This window comes from Crocodylus porosus, unplaced genomic scaffold (genome assembly GCF_001723895.1).
Source record: "Crocodylus porosus isolate Cpor-Errol unplaced genomic scaffold, CroPor_comp1, whole genome shotgun sequence".
In the NCBI taxonomy this organism is placed as follows: domain Eukaryota; kingdom Metazoa; phylum Chordata; order Crocodylia; family Crocodylidae; genus Crocodylus; species Crocodylus porosus.
Window position 1 is genome coordinate 85,080,045 of NW_017728918.1, and position 21,027 is coordinate 85,101,071.

The following is a 21,027-nucleotide window of genomic DNA, read 5'->3' on the forward strand; positions in this document are numbered from 1 at the left end:
TCCAAAAGTTAAAATGATGTTTATTCCAAAAAGTGCATTGTCTGTTAAAAACACATTTCAGCACAATTGGTACAATCAGAGGCCACCGTTTATATCTGAAATGTGGTGGTGATAGGCATATTAAGTTTTAGCATTAAATGACACAGCCGGAGTGTGAAAAAAATTTGAAGCAATTTACATTTCACCCAGGATGTTTTTTATCTGACCTTATCCCCTGTCCATTTATTTTTTTCCTGTGGCCTTGAAGACTGCACCAATTCTTTGTTTTGAACCAAATAAATCATAATTAATATTCTCACAAAAATTATCTTTGAACCATTAGGCTTTCCATAAAAAGTTAAGAATTACACTGTTTTTTCTACATACCAAGCTAAGTTGGGTTTTTTTTTTTTTAATCTGTTACTCAATTTCTAAATTCTTGTGGCTTGGAATTGGAACAATTAAAGAAAAATTGTTTTTAAGTTGTGGTGCTTCAGGGGAGCAGATAACGAGCTCAGAATGGGCCTCAGATCAGAATGAAAAGCATACATCTTGGTTCTTTCGCCTTTTAATGAGAGCTTTTTTCTGTAACATAATTTAATCTGCATCTTTGCAACTGCACTTAAAATTAATGCCTGTGCTGGTATGTGATTAATGATTTAGGACTTTTGTTTTATCTAAGTGAATGAGTGAATAGTCTTTTTTTTTTTTTTGGTTCTTCCGTTTCAGTTCAATTTCAGTCTGTTGGGCATGCGTGCAGCAGGTTTGATCACCCATTGGAAAATTTTGTGATCACTTGAAGGATCTGTCTGAGTAGCTCATTAGCAAAGACTAGACAGCAGAAGAGAAAGTGAAGGGAGGAAAAGAGAGTGGTATTTAATATTAATAGGTGAGTAGAAGCTGGCTACTCTGTTTAATGGCAGCAACATATACCAGTGGGAATAATATATTCTGTCACCAGAAAAGGAAGGAACTGGATTACTGTACACTTATGTTTCTCTTCCCAGCTCACCCTAGTTTATAATTATTTCTTGCCTTTGTCATCAAAATATCTAAAATAAAGTCTAATTACTGTAACTATTTAACTTAGACAAAAGAAAATAGTGTTTTAAAAAAAGTCAGTAACAGAGGACTGATTTGTTAGCCCAAAATCTGCCCCATCATGACAAACGAGTGACAACACTTTTGCTTTCAAATTATCATGATTTGACATTCTTATTTTCTTCCCTTTCCTTAACAAAGGAAAGTGTTAAAAATCATTAAGCATATTATTAAAAGCATTTAATAATTAACTAAAACCATTAATAGTCTCTGCATTTCTGATTTAAGCCTATAATTTTCTAAGACTTGGCATAGAAAGCATTGAAATATAAGGTTACCAAACTGAAGCAGTCTGTCTGAAATAATTAAAAAGGATAGATCTTTTTCTATATGTTCTAAAGCCATCTTGACCAGAATTTCTTATCTTAAAACTGGTATTTTACAACTTTTTTATAGGTCGTTATTATCAATCAAAATTGGAGGGAACATGCTTTATCTCATAGATGTGCTATTACCATCACATCTAAAATACTGAATCCATCTCTCCTCACAAAATTGCTTTGAGATTTTCTCTAGCAAAAGTGGTTCATGAACTAGTCAATAGTTTTAGCCCATTGTGTATCAACCTACTGGGTGAAATTTTGTTTGCTGAACTTATCTTATACCTAAGAGGAGGAAGAAGGTTCTGTTTAAAGGTCAAAGTGTTTCAGGTATGAATTCAGTGCGACTTTACTCTGTTTTCCCCACCCTACCCTACCTGAGAACTCGGACTTTAGGCATTTTTAAAATGTTTTATATTTTTAGTTACTTTAGATAAAAATACTTAAAACTATAAAATCTTACATTAAATAGCAAAGAATTTTTTTTACATCATGTTTTGAACAAAAATATGAAGTTCTTTGTGGGAAGTAATACAACATTCAGGGTTGTAGTCTCTTCAAGAGTTGATAAAATTCAAGAAACCTATCCTGATGATGATTAATTTACATAGTTTCCAATATGGAGGCATTGCTGTGTATCTTTCAGGTAGATAAGACCTGATTCTTGTTTCAACACACTCACCATCCAAGGCCCATTTTTTTCAAATGTGTGTATAATTAGTGGTTTCACTTAAACTGCCCATGTATGTCAAGTTTCTTACATGCATACATGTATGTAGGATCAGACCCTTAGGGAATGTTCATATATATGCATCTGTACTCACTTTTTAATCTATTTCATTGGCTATTATATTATTTTAAATAAGTGTTGTTATATAGAAAGTTGGAAAAAATACAATAGCTGCTTTTCCTAGCATAATTTTTGAGAAATGTGAGTGGTATTTTTTGCTTGACAGTGTGCAAAAAGCCCAAGCTAGTTCTGGCAATTATCTTTTGTGTATGGAATAACTGTCAAGCTGACTTACCTTCTCTAGTGTTACATTTATTTGCTTACCATTCAAACTGAGAAGAAAATAGTGATGATCAAATCATGTGATAATTTGAAGGGAAAAGTGTCATCTCTCTTCTCAATTGTTGTGATGCTGATCTTGGACTAAATTAAGACTGTTGCTGCTGACATTACTTTCAAGTCTGGAAAATTTAATCAGGAAAGTCCTTGGTAGCTATAAATTTGTGGCAACAATCCCTAATTCATCTTGTAATTTTATGACAGGCTCTGAATTGCCTGCATTTGGCCAGGGATCACCTCAGTGGACCGTTAATGAAAGAAGAGAGGGAATATGAAGGTCAGTTGCAGTGACTTCTTTTTCCTTCCTTACATATTGTTACAGATCTTAACCTATATGGTATCATTTATTTAACAGAACTTTTCTGTTCTGTTTCATATATAATGGAAGATGAATGTTTTTCCTTTTGGTTTATCTCTTCTTTCCCCTCATTATTTATAAATATTCTATATTGGAAACCTCCCATGGAAAAAAAATGCACCCCTGTAGGAACAGCCAAACAAAAATCACACATTTATCCTGATAGATTTACATTCCTATCTTTAATTGGATATTAGAATAACTTTATTGGATATTGTACATGTACATATATTTGAGAGTAGAATTTGGCTCGATATGTGCATGCATCTGAAAACTAGCCAAATGCCTCAGCTGCGCGTAGCTGCAAACCTTCTTAATACCATGTGTAACTAACTATATGGTAATGAATCCCCCATTAGAGTGAAAGAAAATTGAGATTCTAACATCAGAAAAACGGCATTAGGAAACTGAATTGAGAATCATCACCAGCTAAGTCAAAACGACTTCTGTTTATTGAACCAGTACCAAATGACCTCCAAAACAAATGGCTCCCACAAGACAAAATGCAGGATTTTCTAATGGTATTTATAGCATAGCGATTAAATTTATTAGTGGTTTATTAACAAAAGGGTGTGGGAAAACTAATAAATTATTGTTGTCTTTTTCTGTCCTGTGCTATATCTCCCTATTCCTCCTTCTTTGTGAATTTTTAAAAATGTGCTTGATAACACTATTTTCTCTTTTTCAAAATAGTTTTACCTCCTCTTACCTCATTAGTTTTCCTCCCTCAGGCCCTCTTCTGTCTTGCTCTTCTCTCTTTGGCTTCTTACTTGTCTCTTTCCACATCCTTCTCTTGTTCTTTTCTTTTCCTTTTTGGCTTTCACTCTTCCTTAGAAGGCTTTTAAGCTTGAATTCTTTTCAAAGTACAATTATCTTACCACCTTGGATTTGTTTTTCCTAACTCAGCATTTGCCAGAATGAGTAACTATAGAGCTCAACATGACTGAAGCTTTGTAAAGAACAAGTGTGTTGACACTTCTCCAGAAACAAAAGAAATTTTGGGAGGTAAAGCCACCCAGTCCATCAGCTCACCAGCCTCACCTCAGTTACAGCAGGAAGCCCTGCTTCTCATGATAAGGTTGAATCAGGAATCTCTTGATAACCTCTGGGTTGCCTTCCTTAGTAGCAAATTAAAACCAAAACAATCTTTGGTAGAGGAGAAACAGGTAGTGAGAGAAACAATAGCAAGGAAACTTTTGGGGGAAAAGCTTGGAGCCAGTTTACTTTTCAAAGTAATTTAATTAAAAATTACTCTAAGACTTTTCCTTTTGGTTTTGGTTTTTTCTTTGTTTGTTTTTTGTTCGCTTTTTTAAATTACCATAGTTAGTGCATACTCAAGAAAGGATTCCCTCCATATAACATCTTTAAAAATATTTGTTTCTATCAGATTCTCAATTTAGGGAATATTGGATGCCATTATTTAAAAAAAAATAGGCTAATGAACGGCATACAAATTTTCAAGCTCTGTCAATGGCAGTCATTAAGAGCTCAATATTCTCCTACAGTCCCCCCAACTCAGTAACAGAGGTATAGGCAAAACTGTGCAGGAACCAAAATTACTGTTTCATAGGAAATTTTGTGTTTTTTCCAATTTGTTTATTCTGAAACAAAATTAAAATAAAATCAAAATGTTCCTGAAAAACATTTTCTGAAAACAATTAGTCTAATTTCAATTTCAATCAATCACTCTATAACATAAAAGAAAAGAAATTGAAGAAGGGAAATTAACATAAAAAAATCAAAATGAAACATTTGTCAAAATGAATAATGTTACTCTTATTAAAATACTTTTACCCCCAGTTTTTTCCCTCCTAAATGAAATTTCATCAAAATTTATACATTTCCATAAAAAGGTTTTTTTCCAACAATATAGAATTTTCTGATAGAACAATTTGCTGAACACCTGCCTGATCTTTTAGGTACCTATTAATATGTGTAGTGCAACAGTCAAACAAAAAAATCTGACAAAGTCAACTCGTTCCACCTAAAAATATAAAAGAATACATAGCCACTAGAAAATACAAGAACAAAATGAATTTCTAGCACACACAGTAAGCCATTCTGTCCCTCAATCTGTCCTTTCATTAAAAGCCTGAAAAAAAAGGATGAATTCAGTAGCGAACTGAGAAAATAAAAAATACCGAGTTCTAGCAGTGTAACATATTGTCCTGCTGTTCTATGTGCTGCGGTGGGGGGCGCTGGGGCACAGGGTGCCACAGTATGGGGACTAGCTAGCAGGCAGACCCCACACTGAGGTACTTTGTGCCCCATTCAGCTGGGGAGTGGCATGTAGAGATAAGGGAGCAGGCAGCTGTGGGCTGCCTGTTTCCCTCTCTCCATGTGCATCAACATGGGGGCTCTGCTGTGAAGCCGACTCTGACATGCCTTGTGCTACTTTTTCCTTCATTAGCAGTGCCGTACACGATTTAACGTGCAAGAAGTACAGTTCATGGTTCCACAAAGAGGTTTGTGGTGCCACAAACCACACATGCCTGCACACCTGGACTGGGCCATGGAGTCTTTTTGTAGTCAGTGGCTGCACCTACACACATGCTTTACGGCAGAGGTGACTAATTAGCTCTGCAGTAAAATGTCACTGTCTACACATACACCCATATTAGGGCGCAGTAAATTAATTAATTCCACTGTAGGATAGTACTGCCTAGGACAAGTACTATCCTACAGTGGAGTAGTTATGTGCACTGAAATGCACATGTAAATGGTGACTGGGATTGGCTGGGGCACAAGGGTACTACAGTGTGGGAGCTGCCTGCTAGTTAACATGGCTCAGCCAGTCCCTCTGCAGCATGTTGAGCAAGGGTGGAGCAGCTCCTGCCTGGCAGGCTGACCCCCACCCCCACACCCTCTGCCAGCCCAGCACTACTCTGCCCTGGCTCAACATGCTACAGTCCCAGGTGGACATGTACACACTGAGCCCAGGAGAAATAAATTCCAGCATGATCTGCACTGGACTTAATTGCTACATGCTAACTGTACATGTAGATTGGGAGGTCAATTATTTCAGGTGGAAGGCTGCTTACTGAGTTTTGGCAAGCCATCCAGGGCCACATGACAGGCAGCCAGGGGCAGATAAATATTAATTTTATTAATGGGGATGGGGGGCCGCAGGCCACATCCGGCCACTGGACCATGTTTTCCCAACCCTGATATAGATCAACCCAGTGGTTCTCTGCCCAAGCACCGGAGTCTGTCCACAGTCAATTGCAAGATTGTGGTCATAATTCATAAGGATATACTGCCTTTGACTGATACATGCCATCTTCCAGAGCTGCACAGATTTAGTGGTGCAAGTGGTCCTATATTGGTGAACACCTCATTGCTATTTTGTCATTATTGATCATAATGCATCTTTGCTTTGATTTGAATGTAAGGGATAAAAGTGAATTGTTATTGTCAGGTCAGTTTCTGGCTGCATTGGTAAAATGTACCTTCAGTTGTGTGTCTCCTGTGTTTTCAGAAGAGCTGAAAGGAAAGGCAGAAAGCAGGGTAGAGGTACATCTTATAGATTAACTGAATCAAAGATGCATACCCTTCTCTGAGTAATAGCTCACTAACATCTACTGAAGTGAGCTGTTGCTCATGAAAGCTTATGCATCTCTGATTCATTTAGTCTATAAAGTACACCCCTACCTTACCTTCCGCTTAACTTCAGACTAACATGACTACCTCTCTCTGAGTTAGTGAAGTTAGGGAACCTGACTGGAAAGGACTAGAACTTACGTCTGGTGTTTTTTATGGAAATAAGTTGGACAAAATAATTGTTTATATAATGATGGATGGTGGGAGTAATTTCTGCAAAGCACAGTTGCTTGCAGAAGAACTTGAAAATGTTCTTGTTTGTTTATTGGAGGCTATTGTTACTAGCCTGTTGTAATAGCTGCTAGGGTTTTGTCTATATATCAAACACCATCCATTTATAAAATGCTAATTTCTAAGTAAAACAAAACAACAATGAGAAATTCCTCATGGGGAGTGGGTATTAGTACTTATGCTTGCTAGGTTTCATTTCATAAGTGATTCCTCCATGGAATGCTAATCAAGTCCATTCAGAAAAGTTTTAATTAATTTAATTAAAATCTGTCAGATCAAACTGATTAGCCTGACATCTAGGTCTAAGCAGAGGAAGCCGGCTGGTACTTCTGTTGATGCTTCTGTTGAGGTGGGCTTACTAAAATCAGTTAAAGATGGATGGTAGCTAAGGTGATCAAAGCATTCTATCTTACATTACCATAGGAATACATGTTATAGCTCCCCCAAGCAATCCAGTTTCTTTTTTGTTAGAGAGTGTTCCATAATTCTGCAGGAGCAGTAGTTCAAGTAATGTCAGGCACCCCAGTCTGATTACAATTGAAGGAAAGTGGGGTGACCTTTCTTACCCCCTTGATGGCTGGAATACAGATTAATCATTTTTCATCCTTTTGCTACCTCTTGTCTTAATCATTGGCCATGACCACTGCCACACTGGCAGAAGCAGGACAAAGGATATGTCTTGTGACCCCTCCTGATATTACTATTGACATAGACAGTTTTGAGATCCCCAGTTTAAAGTGGCAGAACAGCAAGTAGCTTCTGTTGCAAAGATGGAAAGCAGTGCTCACGTTCAGAGCTCTCCTAAAAGTTCTGGGGATCAAACACTATTAGGAGTTTCTTGAGGAGAAAAGTGAGTATTTGTTTGATCGTGGGAAATAGTCTCTTGCTACCAATGATAAAGACAAGTCGAGAGGAGGGGGAAGAATGAATTCTCTATTTGTTAAAGGCAGTCATCCAAACTAACAACTTTCTGTTGCATCCTTACTGATTTCTGCAAGCAATCCACTGTCACAAAGAAAAATGTTGTACTTCTAACAATAATATAAATTAAGTATTGCTAATCAATATATGTGTTTGCAAACAGTCTTTTTTCGGTAGATCAGAAGGATTACATTACCATAGAAATGGAGTTCTGACGAAGTAGGGAACATGAGATAAATGCTGAAAACAGATTGATTTTTCTTTTAGAACATATTCTTAGATATAAAAGTCTGCCTGACTGAGAAAAAACACAAAATATTTAAAATGTTCCACCCTGTTCCTACATTTGCCAAAATTCATAGTGTTTCATACAGTTGAATATGTTAAGAAAACTGATATATGAACAAAATGTCCATGAGGGCAAATTTGGAAATATATTTATATCATTCTAAACCTTTTGAGGCTATTTTTTCCTTGGCCAGTAAATCTATCTTTATTCCTTAAAGTATGCCATATACAGTTGTACATACATATACAACCCCTTTATTTTATTACTGAATGTATTTCTGTGGAAGATGGTATTAATTATAATTATTCCTTCTCCATTTTTCATAAGACTAGGCAGGGTAGCACCTCAAAGACTTATTGGTTCAAAGAGATGCCATTCTATAGCAATTAGTCTTCAAGGTGCTACCCCACCCTGCCTTCTGCCTTACTTCTGATGAACAGTTAACTGGCTCTATCATTTCTCAGAACCAGCCATCATATTCCTGAGCTTTTCATATGAAATTGTTGTCAGTGGGCATGTTTACACGTGACCATTTACTATGCAGTAACTGAAATTACTGTGCAGTATGGGTGCGCATCTACATGTGCATGCCCGTACTGTGCAGTAAATATGGTGACTTATGCCAACTTGAGCATGCAGGTATCAAATGTATGCCCAATTAATTACTGCACAGTAACACATGTGTAGATGCTTTATTGCGCGGTAACACTGTGTGTGGACCAACTTGGGACTAACATTAGTCTCAAGTCAGTCCATACACAGTGTTACTGCGCTTTAATGCCTGCACATGTAGCTGTCGGCCTATTTCCACTAACTGTGGAGTAAATTTAAGCCAGCGTAAATGCACGTGTAGACACACCCAGTAAGTATACATCACTACAGCAGATACTGCTTGTTCCTGGAGACTTATCTGTCTTTCTTTCAGAGAATAGATTTAAGCCTAAAGTTGAAGACCTGCACATTTAACAGTCTAGTGGCTTTAACCAAAAAGAGGGAACTTTAAATTTGTAAGACTTCACAACCCTACAGCTACTAATGATGAAGTGTGGTTTCTATGGCAATTGTCAGGTCAGTTTGTACAATCTGCCTTTCTAGCCCTGCTGTCCTTCCAGTTGCCCATGTAATATACACACACATGCACTTGTATAATATTTTTCATCTTTAAAGCACCTTTATAACCTTTTTTTTAATCCCATAGATACAGTTGAGTTGGATTCATCAGAATGATAATGGCTAGTTGATATTTAGATTTTAGGCCCCTATCCTTCAAAGAAATATGTATGCATTTGAATTTTATGTAATGTAACCCCAACATCTTCAAGGGAACTATTTACAGTACATAAAGTCAAACTTATGTGTAAGACCTTTTAAAAAGGCTCCTTAATCATTAAAGAGTATTTCTATCCACAAAAATCAAAAAGTAGAAGAAATAATTCTAGTGATTGCCAGTTTACTCTATAGAACACCCACACTTCCTAAGGAGGGTAGGAACAGCATCAGCTGATAGTTAAGAAGTAACAGGAGTTTAGAAATATTGAGTAATTTTTTATTGGAATAGTTTATCTACTCTTAGAATTATAATAATCAGAAATGTTATTTACCTGTAAATGGAAGCCATTCTTCTAATGCAGTCTGGATGGGGCCAGCACTTCATGTAGCATAGCTGCTACTCTAGCTTGACTGCATCTGTTCTGGCCCATTCTGGCTGCTCCAGAACCTGCACTGCATGTAATGTGGGCTGAAGCAGCCACCAAATCAGGGATGCTAGAAGTGAGGTAAGGAGATAGGGCCTGTAGGCTGGATCTAGCCTGTGCACCAGCCCCATGCCACTCATGCTGCCTACATGACTGGATAAATTTGACACCCCTGTTTTTAAGGAAATCCAGTTCCATGTATCCAAAAAGGAAGTATAGTGAATGGATCATAAGCATTTGCTAGAAATAGAATGATTTTAGTACCTGGGTGAGAGTAAGTATCTTCAGGACAATTCTAGGGGTGAATTGTTAGTAAAATAGAAAATATGTCTACATCTTGCCTGCCGGTATATTCCCTGACTACCAACTTTCCAACTTTATGGTAGTGTCAATCAAATTGATAGGGATATCCTTGAAACAGGCAACGTACCTTTAGTTTGAACAGTGAACCCTGCAGTAAAGAGAGTATGTTTGGTCAGTGTCTCTTATCACTGAAGAACCACCTTTATTGAAGGCTTGAGGGTCAGAAGGGAAGGGCATGAAAGTGCATAAAAAAATAAGACCATTGGCAAATATACTTAACTTTTTTTTAAATAATGCATTATTTTCTCTTCTCTGATATAACACTGACTGCCACCCTGAAAATCTCAGAGTTGCTGTTTTTCTCTCTAAAGGTTCCCTAGGCCCTGGTCCTACAATGAGCTGGACCATTCTTATGCTTGATTTCACCCACACAGCTCACTGAAAGATGGGAGATGTATTGCACAGCATTTAAAGTGGTATCTACTTATGGTGAATACGTCCTGACACTGGAAGCTTGTGTTCACTTGAACCTCTTTACTAGTTATTACAGAACTTCCCTCCAAGTCCTGTCTTCCTATTGTGCTATAATTTTTTCCACATATTCTCTTCTCTTAAAGCCTTCCTGTTTTTCTGTTAATTTTGTCTTTAAATGCTTTATAATTAAATTATAATTTACTTTACTCATACAACTGAATACAATACTTTACTCATACACATTATACTCTGGATCTAAAAAGCTATTACACATGTATCAAAATACTGTTCCGCACTCATTTATCTTCTTATTTCTTAACTTTAAATCTGTAGACAACCTGCACTGGATACAATTTTGATCTAATTTTTATTCTTTTAGGTCACAGTTTAGGTAGGCTCCAGTTTGAGAAAGCACTTACGTAGGGGCTTAACTTTAACCATGTTCAAGCCTCATTGAAGTAAATGAGAATTAAGTACATACTTAAGTGCTTTACTGAATAGGGATGGAATTAAGCACATGCTTATGTGCTTCGCTGAATCAGGGCCCCAATTTATTTCTTTTTTAATCTTATCTGTGCTAGATAGATGCAAAAACCTGAAGCCCAGATACTGATCTTACCGTGATGTAAATCAGAAATACAGTAACCCTAATTGGTACAAAAGGAGCTGCATGCACATAAAAAAAAGTGAAAAGATGGCCTTGTATTTAGGACACTGCAGTGAGACCCAAGAGATACAAGCTCAAATCCCAAATCTCTGTAGGTCTTCTTGAATGACTTTCAGGAAGTTATTTATGTTTCAATCCTGCAGGTGGCTCTGCCTAAGTAGGCACTGGTACCCAGGGACAGGTCCACTGAAGTTGAAAGCTGATAAGCCACTGTTACATGACTAAAAGTTTAATGTCTCTGAGCTTCAGTTCCCTATCTGTCACATGGGAATAACACCACTTCGTCTCTTTCACTCTTTGTTCATCTTCTCTGTCAAGATTGGAAGCTCTCTGAGGCACGGAATACTTCTTGTATTGTATTTTTGCAGGGTCAACACCCTTCAGTGATGGATAATTTTAATAAGGCTAGGTACAGACATTGAAAAAGCCTGAGGTGGAATTGATCCAAGTTACACAATTTTCTGTAGGTGGTATATTTTAGATCAGTAGCGAACAAAACACACATTCACCCTTTGTTGGTGGAGGGTGCAAATCTTAGACAGGGTTGTGCCATTTTTAAACCAGTCTGTGTGCACCCAACTTCTGTTCTGTTATGGGTATAGGTTAGTTTCTATACCCATATAGAAACTTATTCTGGTAAAACTGTAATGTTTGTACCTGACCTATAACTATAGAAACGTACAAATATAAAATTTGTAGAAATGTGTTAACATAAAATTTATATGTTGACAGCTGTTAACCTCTAGTATTAAATTTAGACTTTGAATACAGATATGCCTGTAAATGTATCAGAGGAAGAGACAAAAACCCTTCTGTACTAAGTGGTGTCAGCAGAGCGGTCCTAAGGGAAAATGGCACCCTGGGCAAATTTGTATTTTGGAAGCACCCCCCAAGTCAACGATGCTGCTGCAGGCAGACAGGGATGTGGGGTTCAGTCCCGCAGGCACACACAGCAGCATGGTGAGCCAGGCAGGCACCACTGCTGCTGTGCAGAAGCAAGGTGGGCCAGCTAGAGCAGGCACCACCCCATCCACATGTGTCTGACCTGGCTTCTCCTGAGCAGCAGCTGGAAGTGGGGGTGGGTGAAGCAGTGCTCCTCTTGCCTGGGGCCGGGATCAGCTGGGATGGGGCAGAGGGAGAGTGCTGCTGTGACAATGGGCTGCTCATGTCTTTGTTAAATATGAAAATGTGAAGGTTGCATTTTTAGTGCTTTTCTGTATATTTCTTATCATTTTGCAGTGTCTATATTAAGCATTTGTGATGAGTAAGTGAAATTCCAAACGATATGTATTTTGATCTAACCAGTGCCACTTACACAAACATGAAGCTGTTATCCACCCTTAATTCAGGTGGCATTGTGATTTTCACTTGTAGGCATTGGATTATTCTGCTGTGTTGTGCTCATTCGTTTATTATGGCATTTTGAGATGCCTGATGGAGAACTGAATAAGAAAGGTGGATATCCTAAACTGCACAGGAGTTTAAAAACATGTTAACAAGCCTGTATGGCAAATGTAATATGAGCTCTGTGAGGATTAGTTAATGGTTAACTGTCTGTGTTGAACCTGTGCTCCTTAGACAAATATTGCTAGCATAAGATGAGTTGCTTTTTCCCTGCAGACAGAGGCTTAGTGCAAGCAGGGAGACTGGGACTTTGGTCTTGGGAGAGTAGAAGACAGTTTCAATGCAGCAGGAGGGCTTTCACTGTCTTTCAAACAGGAAAGGAAGGCATCATATTACTAGAACTGCTATTTTCAAATAGAAATGGGATGCATGGGGGTAGTGGGGTCTCCCTGGACATCCTAAAGTTCATAGAGTAGCTGACCTCATTCAGCTGTTGTTTTGCTTTTTTAACTAGCTCTTGTCTGAACAGGTGCCCAATGCAGTATAAAGCTGCTTAGAATAGCTGGCATAACTCTGCTTTCACATTTCAAGGAACTGGGAAAGAAATAGGCAAGAAAATGTTTTGCACAGGAAGCTACTGTGTGGAGATACTCTGCACAGCCATTGAAGGAGCAGTATAGTACTGAAACACCACATGTTCTATAGAAGACAAAAACCCTGTAGGTCAGGTGAGTGACAACTCTATGAACTTGATTTAAAGCTGTGTGTGTACTGTGCTGTGAAAACTGCTGCTATTCAGTTGTAATGGCTGAAATGGTTATTTTTTTAATTACTTGAGATGACAGAAAACCTTTGGACTCCACTATGAAGGAAACTCCTCAGACAAGTAATTTTTTTCAGAACAGAAGCACCATAATAGCAGCCCATTTGGTCTAGGAGGTTCAGACTTGGAAATTCTGCCTCTGAACGATCCCCAAACTTTAGAGAAACTTTGGGCCTTAATCATATTGTTAAAATTCAGGCATGTCTATTATTTAAAGAGCAACATTTATTTTATATACATGTAAAAATAATTAAGATTCTCACAAAACATTTCCAAGCTCTCACTTTCTATACAAAGACAGTTGAAATTCAGGATGTAATATTCTTGGCTTTAAAACGTGTCTAACACAGAATCAATATAATTTAGTCTTTTTTCAGTTATTGGCACAGTAATTTGGTATTCCACCTTTGTATATTTAGGATAGAATGCTATAATAGAGATCCAGCACTTTACAATTTTCTCCTCTTTGCTTGTGTTATCCTGCATCTAGATTCTGTAACCTTTTTTCCCTTAATAAGATAGAGAATATTTTCACTACAAATTAATAAGATAGTTTAGTCCTGAATAAAGCAGTAGCATTGTAACCAGGTGGCCTCTGCAATAGCAATAGCTGTTCACAAGAAAACTTTAGAATGGAATTTAACAAGTTAAACGTATTTTTGCTATTCAAATAAACATTTCCTATCCTATTAAGACACTGTAATCTAGGCATGCAATTCTTTTCAGTTAAACTACTATAATACTATTACATTTAATGAATTTACTCCTGACTTCTGCTATTAAAAGTGAAAAAGGATCAAAATGTAATGTATAAAATACCTGATTTTCTTTTCAACTGTCATGCACTTTTATTTGCAGCATACACTCATTTCACTCTGACTGCAGAATGAAACTAGATTGGTCAGTTTTACTTTGCTTAGCAGTAAATTTTACTTTAATGTTTGTCATGTTACTGAAGCTGCTAGTGGACAATGGGAATATTTCACAGCATTTAAAAGAAAATCTTCTAAACACCTCTATATTAGGGTTTTTTTAATTATTTTTTTCAAAATCTGTTTTGAGAGCCCAAAATTAATGTATTAGTATCATTTTATCTTAACCAACTCTTCATACATGGGTGTTATTTGGTATGATGACTAAAAGCATTGCGTTGGTATAAATGATCAAATACAGTAAAGGTGAATGTACGTATTTGAAATGGATCAAATATGTATAATACCAATCCTAAAAGCATAACTACTCTGTTTTCTGAATTTCACAGTGGCTTTCACTTAATTTAAGTGGAAGATGTGCAACATTACTCAGGAGATATAGCCATACTCTGACCATTTAAATGGATTTTTCTGTAAATTGTAGATTAGGTTTAAGTGAATTTGTATAGAAATGGTAAGGTTTTTTCAGTCAAAAACTAAAGTGAGTCTGAGTGAGTTTCAGGATTTGAAGTAAATCTGAGATTTAAGAATCTGAAATGAGAGAATGTCCTTATGCTAAATATTTATAATTATTAAATAAGTATAACTTGGACACTTCAAAGCAGAGTCTTCATGTACTGCCCTGCTTAAGACCCTCTTACCTTGATTGTAAAGAGTAAGTTCTAAAATTGCTTTTTGAATAGAAGTTTCTGTACCAATATCCATTTTACAACAACATAATCAGTTGCAGCATACCTGCTAAATATTTACGATAGTCTGGCTGGGTGGAAGATTCATAATCTCTAACCTTAATAGCACAAAGAGTAAGTTCTAAAGACTGTCTGGAGTACAAAGGTTATGAAGTGGTTGTAAACAGCCTCCAGAATAAAAACCTGTCTGAGGCTCCACTGCAGGAGAACACCACCATTGGGTTCAGGTTCCTTGGTTTTTTCAGTAAGATTTTGGAATAAAGTCTTAGATGGTGTAAATTGCTGTAGGTCCATTGATTTCAATAGAACTATGCTAATGTATGTCAGTTGAAAAATTGGCCTAAGAATTTACAGGGTTGTCAATCTAGTTTGTAGTACCAGACCTGCATTTATAGCAGGGGTGGGCAATTATTTTGGGCGGAGGGCTGCTTACTGAGTTTTGGCAAGCCATCAAGGGCCATATGACAGGCTGCCAAGGGCAGATAAATATTAATTTTCTAATTTTTTTAGGGGCCCTTTTGGCTGGATAGAATGGCCCATTTTGACTGCCCCTGATTTATAGTATCTGCAAGTGGGGAAAGCTAATGTGCTGATTTAGCAAGCTACTTAATCGTGTACCTAATTTTACCCTAAGTTTTTAATACTGTAGTTAGTCCCGTTGATTTAGCAGAACTACTGTCATGGTTAAAGTTAAGTCTCTGCTTACGTACAGAGAGAACCAAGTTCTAAATTCTACGAGAACCAAAAATAGATAAAGAAGGAGGTGGCTGACAGCCTTTATCTTCAGTATATTTAAATCATTTTTTTCTTTTGGGCCTAACACTATATGGGATAACATATATTTTGGAGGACATTATATGGGTCTTATCCAGTGACTGACTCCTGAGGTCAATGGAGGTCGGTCCCTGGGTACCAGTGTGGTTTGGAATGAGTATAAGGCCCAGAGTTTTAAAGTTATTTGGATTAGGGGTGTCAAATTTATCAGGCCCAGTGGCCTGGAGCTAGTCTGCAGGCTAGTTTGGGCCCACAAACCAACCCTGCACAGTGTGGGGCCAGTCCTGCATGCAGTCTGCAGATCAACTCCAAGACCCACAGATAGTATTTTAGTGGTGGTACAGCTCCACAGGTTATCCCATCCACCAGCTGGGTCAGTCTTTTCTCACAAAAGACCAGAAAGATACCCACAAACCATATTTTACCCAATACCCTAGGCTGTAGATCCTCATCTAAAAGTTGGAAGGCCTGCTTTCAAATTACCACTGCCTGATTTGGAACAGGGGCTTAAACCACAGGTATCTTACTTCCCATGGGAGGTATCCTAATCACTAGGCCATTGGCTCTTCTGGGCATGTTTCTCAATTTCTCCAGCTGAAGTTGTTCCACAGTGCACTAGTAAATATCAATTGCAGTAGGAATTTGAACCTGACCACCCCCCATTGCTTCCCTAGCTACTGGGCCATAGACTCACTCTGTCTAGCCCAGTGATTCAACCAGGGAGCTGTGGGGTGCCACACAATGTTAGCAGAGTTTCCAAAACATTACAATCTGTGGTGGCATGTCTAAGTTATTTGCAACAGATCATTTTTATAGTGAAAAAAAGAGTGAAAATGAAGAGCTGGCATTTTCCAAGGGGTGCCTTAAGCCTATAAAGGGGTGTCTTGAATCTGTTGAAGGGTACTTCAGATCTGAAAAGGTTGAAAAGTACTGCTCTAGCCAGTTGACTTTATAGGTAAAATTAATTAGGGAAAATTTAATTCAGTGAGTTAAGGAGCCAGGAGCTTTTGAAAATCCCTTGGGTGCATCTGGTGGATCCTTAGGTGTCTAAATACTTTTTAAAAATCTAGATCCTGATTTTCAAAGATAAAATAAGGTTCTTAACTTCTATTACATTCAATAGCATTTAAAGAAACCACGTGCTTCTGTAGGTTGTGGCATACATCTGTTTTTAAGAGCCTCTCCCAAAGGGAGTTTTTGATTGAGAGCGAGTCATCAGTTTCTATTGATTGCTTCCATATTTAAATAAACAAATGATTTATATATGCATTTGCTGTTTGCCACAAGAATTCAAGTTACTGTACTATACTCTCTTTCTGCTCCTATTTTTATTGGTACTGAAAATAAATTTATTTCTGTTAAATTTTGCAGAGAATCCCCATAGAAAAAATAATTTTCTTTCAGTGTATAACATGACAAATTTCACATCTCCTTTTTCTATTTGTTTTATATAATCTAAAGTTTAATTTAAGATAAAGTTGTAAAAACCTACCAACCACTGTCCATATCTCTCAATTTTTTACTAGTAGTTGATGATGATAGCCTATAATACCCTATGGACCTACTTCAGAGCTCATTGAAATCAACTTTGGAGCTCTGGGAGAGCAGATATTAAACTTTATCCCCAGAAGCTACTTTATCTTTGACGTCAGATGTGGCAAAACTTAGTCATTTTTTACTCTCTCATTTTGGTCACGTATGCATGTGCAAAGTTAGCATATACCATATGTTCATAATAGTAAGTAATAGTTACTGGTACCTTTCAGAACAGACAGGTTTTCACTGAAATAATTCAGAGTTCTGAATACTAAGCACCTTGCAGAATTAACTCATTTTCATTTTAAAGTTTATTTTGTAGAACATGCAATTTTGAAATAAGTTTGCTGGCTTGTGTAATATGAAATACAAAGGACAGCTTCACACATGTCAACCTAGTTTTGCTGTTAATCTGCCTGTTTTCATTTTCTTTCAAAACATAAAGAACTGTGCTGAAATAATTTTTGTTTTTATTTAATTTATTATTTTTATGTCGTTCCATTAATACAAATGTTGATGAATGAACAGCTTTTGAAAAAGACTTAAAAACCACTACAGTGTACTTGGTCTATATGGTAAATCTGAATCCCTGCAGAAAGCAAGACAAATACCAAATAAATACTGCTAATTCTTAAGGGATCCTGTGGCCCTCAGACCTTGCCAATATCTGTTTGTCAAGTGATGCAACAGTTTGCTAATTAAACAGTTTGCAGTGATGTTTGGAGCAAAACTTGTAGACATATAACCAATTGAACAATTTATTGCTGTAATTGAAGGGATTAGTTGGTGTTTATTAACTAGCCTTCCTGCTATGTTTACCGATGAATCATGGTAATAACCCTTGGACCCTGACTTTTGTTTTTAAAGATTCCATAGGTATTATTGACACTTCAGTATTCAAGTTGTTACTTCAAGGCCACAACTGTAACTTAACCCATATTGTAAATTCAGCAAAGTTATGCTGTTGGTTTTTTTTCTGGTGGGTGAGGCATTATGCTTTCAGTACAAAAATGGATCTGAATTTACAAAGTATTAAAAATAGCTTTATGATAAACAGTGCTTAGTCTTAAAATTAGTCCATGTATATAGTAGTTTATCTTCCTTTTACAAGCATTGTCTCCCCTACTGTCTCCATCATCATTAAAGTAGACTTGTAGCTAGGAGAATGGCATTATTGCTGTCGTGTACAGCAGGGATGCCAATGAAATGTCTAAGGCACATGCAGTTTTGAGCACAAATCTATTCAGTGGAACAATGAGTCCTGATGGTGATAACAGGCTGCTTCTCCCTTTTCCAAATGAAAGCTGTTTAACTAGAACTAATTGGCCATTCCTAAAGTGCAATTAGCAGGGGTATTAATCTAGGCCTGACGGGTGTGAAAATTAGTTTCTGGTAGACCACTCAACAGACAGTGCATCTGATGAGCCATGGGGATGCCTGTAGCAATTGTGATCCTAAACTTGAAGGGCTTTAATGTACCAAAACTGAATAGCCCATTTTTGTCAACAGCATTTGACTTGAACATTGACTGGAGAAGAATTGATGGGAAGGAAGTATGCTTAATACTTCCTGCCAGAATACTTTTTTTACTCAGTTTCATTACCAGTAAGGAAATGTTTGTTCCCTTCTCCATTTTTTTCTTTTTAATTAGCAGTATGAATTTAAAATATAATTCATATTGTAAACCACTTGTTTTCTTTTAATTCCTAAAGTTATTTATAAATATAGAAATCCATCCTTTTTTGTTGCTGTCTGCATTGAATGCTTCTTCATTCCACTTTTTGCTGGTACACATAAGCAAACCTTCTCAATTCATCTGCAGTGCAACTATTAAATGGTATTAGAATTGTTTTCTGGTTTTGAAAGTCAGGAAGTGCTTGAGCAACTTGGGCCAGATGCTTAGTTTCTGTAGATCAGTGTAGCTCTTCCGCAGATGGTGTATATAGTTCAAAGGATCTAAATTGATTGACCTCCACTGAGGATCTCGGTCCTTGAGTTCCATGGATTCATTCTGAATTGCTATGAATTCCATCTGAATCTGTAGACAGCTGCATGCACTAGTGGGCTTCAGGCTTAGAACTAGACAAGGAAATTTGTATTTCCTGTTGTAATTAGAAGAGGCTTCGACTATGCAACAATAAAATACAAAACCTACTCTAGAGATACGCATAAGTGTGCTGTAAATGTAAGAAAAAATTTGGAGATCCTCTTGATATCAAGGAAATGAATATGTAGTGTGTACATTTTGTGTGTGTATATAGATATTATGTATGAAGATATAGAATACATATTTCATAGTCAGTTAGTGCTCTCTCTCCCCAACTTTTTTTGATTTGTTTTTTCCCTGGTAGGACTAGGGACCTCTAATTTTTGTGTTCTGCTGTGGGAAGGATGTATAATGATACCTCCAAAGGGGTGAATTTGTAAAGTATCTCAAAGTCTAGACCACCGTGCTATTCTTTAGAGGTATGAGAAGATTGGCAAGTAAAGAAAAATAGAACTGAAAAGACACCTTCAGTCACTGTGTCCAGTTACCTGTATTGCAGGCACCCTGCATCCCAAAATCCCTTTGTGACTTGATCAACCTCCATCTTAAAGGTAGGTAGGGATTTTTGCTCCCCTACTACTGCCATCAATTGTTTGATAAACTCATTGCTCTGATGGATAGAAACATTCTTCTAGTTTCCAACCTGAATTTATTCATGGGTGTGTTATTCTTATGCCAACTTTGTCTTTTAGCTTACGCAATACTTTTCTTTTCCTCTAATGTATTTATCGAGTAATCATACCTCCTCCCAAAGTTTGTTTTGCTAGCTACACAAGCTAAGCTTCTTACTCTCCTCTTGTAAGACACACTCATTTATTCTGCAGTTGTCCTAGTAGCTCTTCTCTACACGGGTTACTCTTTCGAGCACAAGTGACCCGAACTATACACAATAAGAAAAGAGCTGCTATCTTTTTAGACATGTGGAATACTTCAGAAGTAATTTTCTTCTGAAGTACAGATGCCCAATGAAATTCCTCACCGTTATTTGCCTGGTCCATAATGATACGAGAACGGTGGTTTTCAATAATGGATCTATCACAGAGCCATTTGAGGTTAAAAAAAGGAGTTAAGAAAGGCTGTGTCGTTGCTTCAACACTCTTCTCAATATTTCTTCTGTGATGCTACATCTAAGCACCAGTAAGCTTCCAGTCAGAGTGGAACTAAACTACCATATGAATGCTAAATTGTTTAATCTCAGCCGACTCCAAGCCGAAACCAAGATCACCCTGACCTCAGTCATTGAGCTCCAGTATGCTGATGATGCTGTAGTGTGTGTTCACTGAGAAGCAGACCTTCAAGCAATGGCCAATGTCTTTACCAAGGCATACAAGAAAATGGGACGGATGCTTAACATTCAGAAGACTAATCAACAAACTCTTAATGAGAAGTCCCCAGCTTCAGTAATTCAGATTCATGGCGAGACTTGGGAGAACATTGAGAATTTCCCATACCTCAGAAGCCATCTCTCACACTGGTTGACATTGATGAAGAAATCCAGCATCACCTGAAATGTACAAGTGCAGCCTTCATACACCCGAGGAAATTACTGTTCAAAGATTGTGACATCAAATCAGAAACCAAGCTCATCATGGTTTATCAGTCATGATCCCCACCTTATTATATGAAGCTGAGATGTAGACAGTGTACAGTAAACATCTCAAGATTCTGGAGAAGTAGCATCAGTACTGCCTTCAGAAGATCCTTTGAATCCAGTGGGTAGACAAATGCACCAACATTAGTGTCTTTTTGCAAGCTAACACCATGAGCATCATAGATTTAATAGATTTCATAGACATTAGGGCTGAAAGGGACCTCGGGAGATCATCGAGTCCAGCCCCCTGCCCAAAGGGCAGGAAGTCAGCTGGGGTCATAGGAT

At 37.4% G+C, this 21,027-nt stretch overlaps 1 protein-coding gene across 2 annotated transcripts in view; it reads left to right on the top strand.

The window, feature by feature from the left end:
* The first annotated feature begins 2,675 nt into the window (after positions 1-2,675).
* The window catches only part of PRDM1 (PR/SET domain 1), a 74,724-nt gene continuing 56,372 nt past the window's right edge, over positions 2,676-21,027 (top strand). Inside the window, exon 1 of one of the 2 annotated variants that reach the window (XM_019537822.1) lies at positions 2,676-2,746. In XM_019537822.1, coding sequence (XP_019393367.1) covers positions 2,741-2,746 — 6 coding nt within the window. In that variant the 5' untranslated portion in view covers positions 2,676-2,740. Of the gene's footprint in view, positions 2,747-12,634; positions 13,079-21,027 lie in introns of those variants that run through there. The other variant, XM_019537825.1, reaches the window with a different exon arrangement.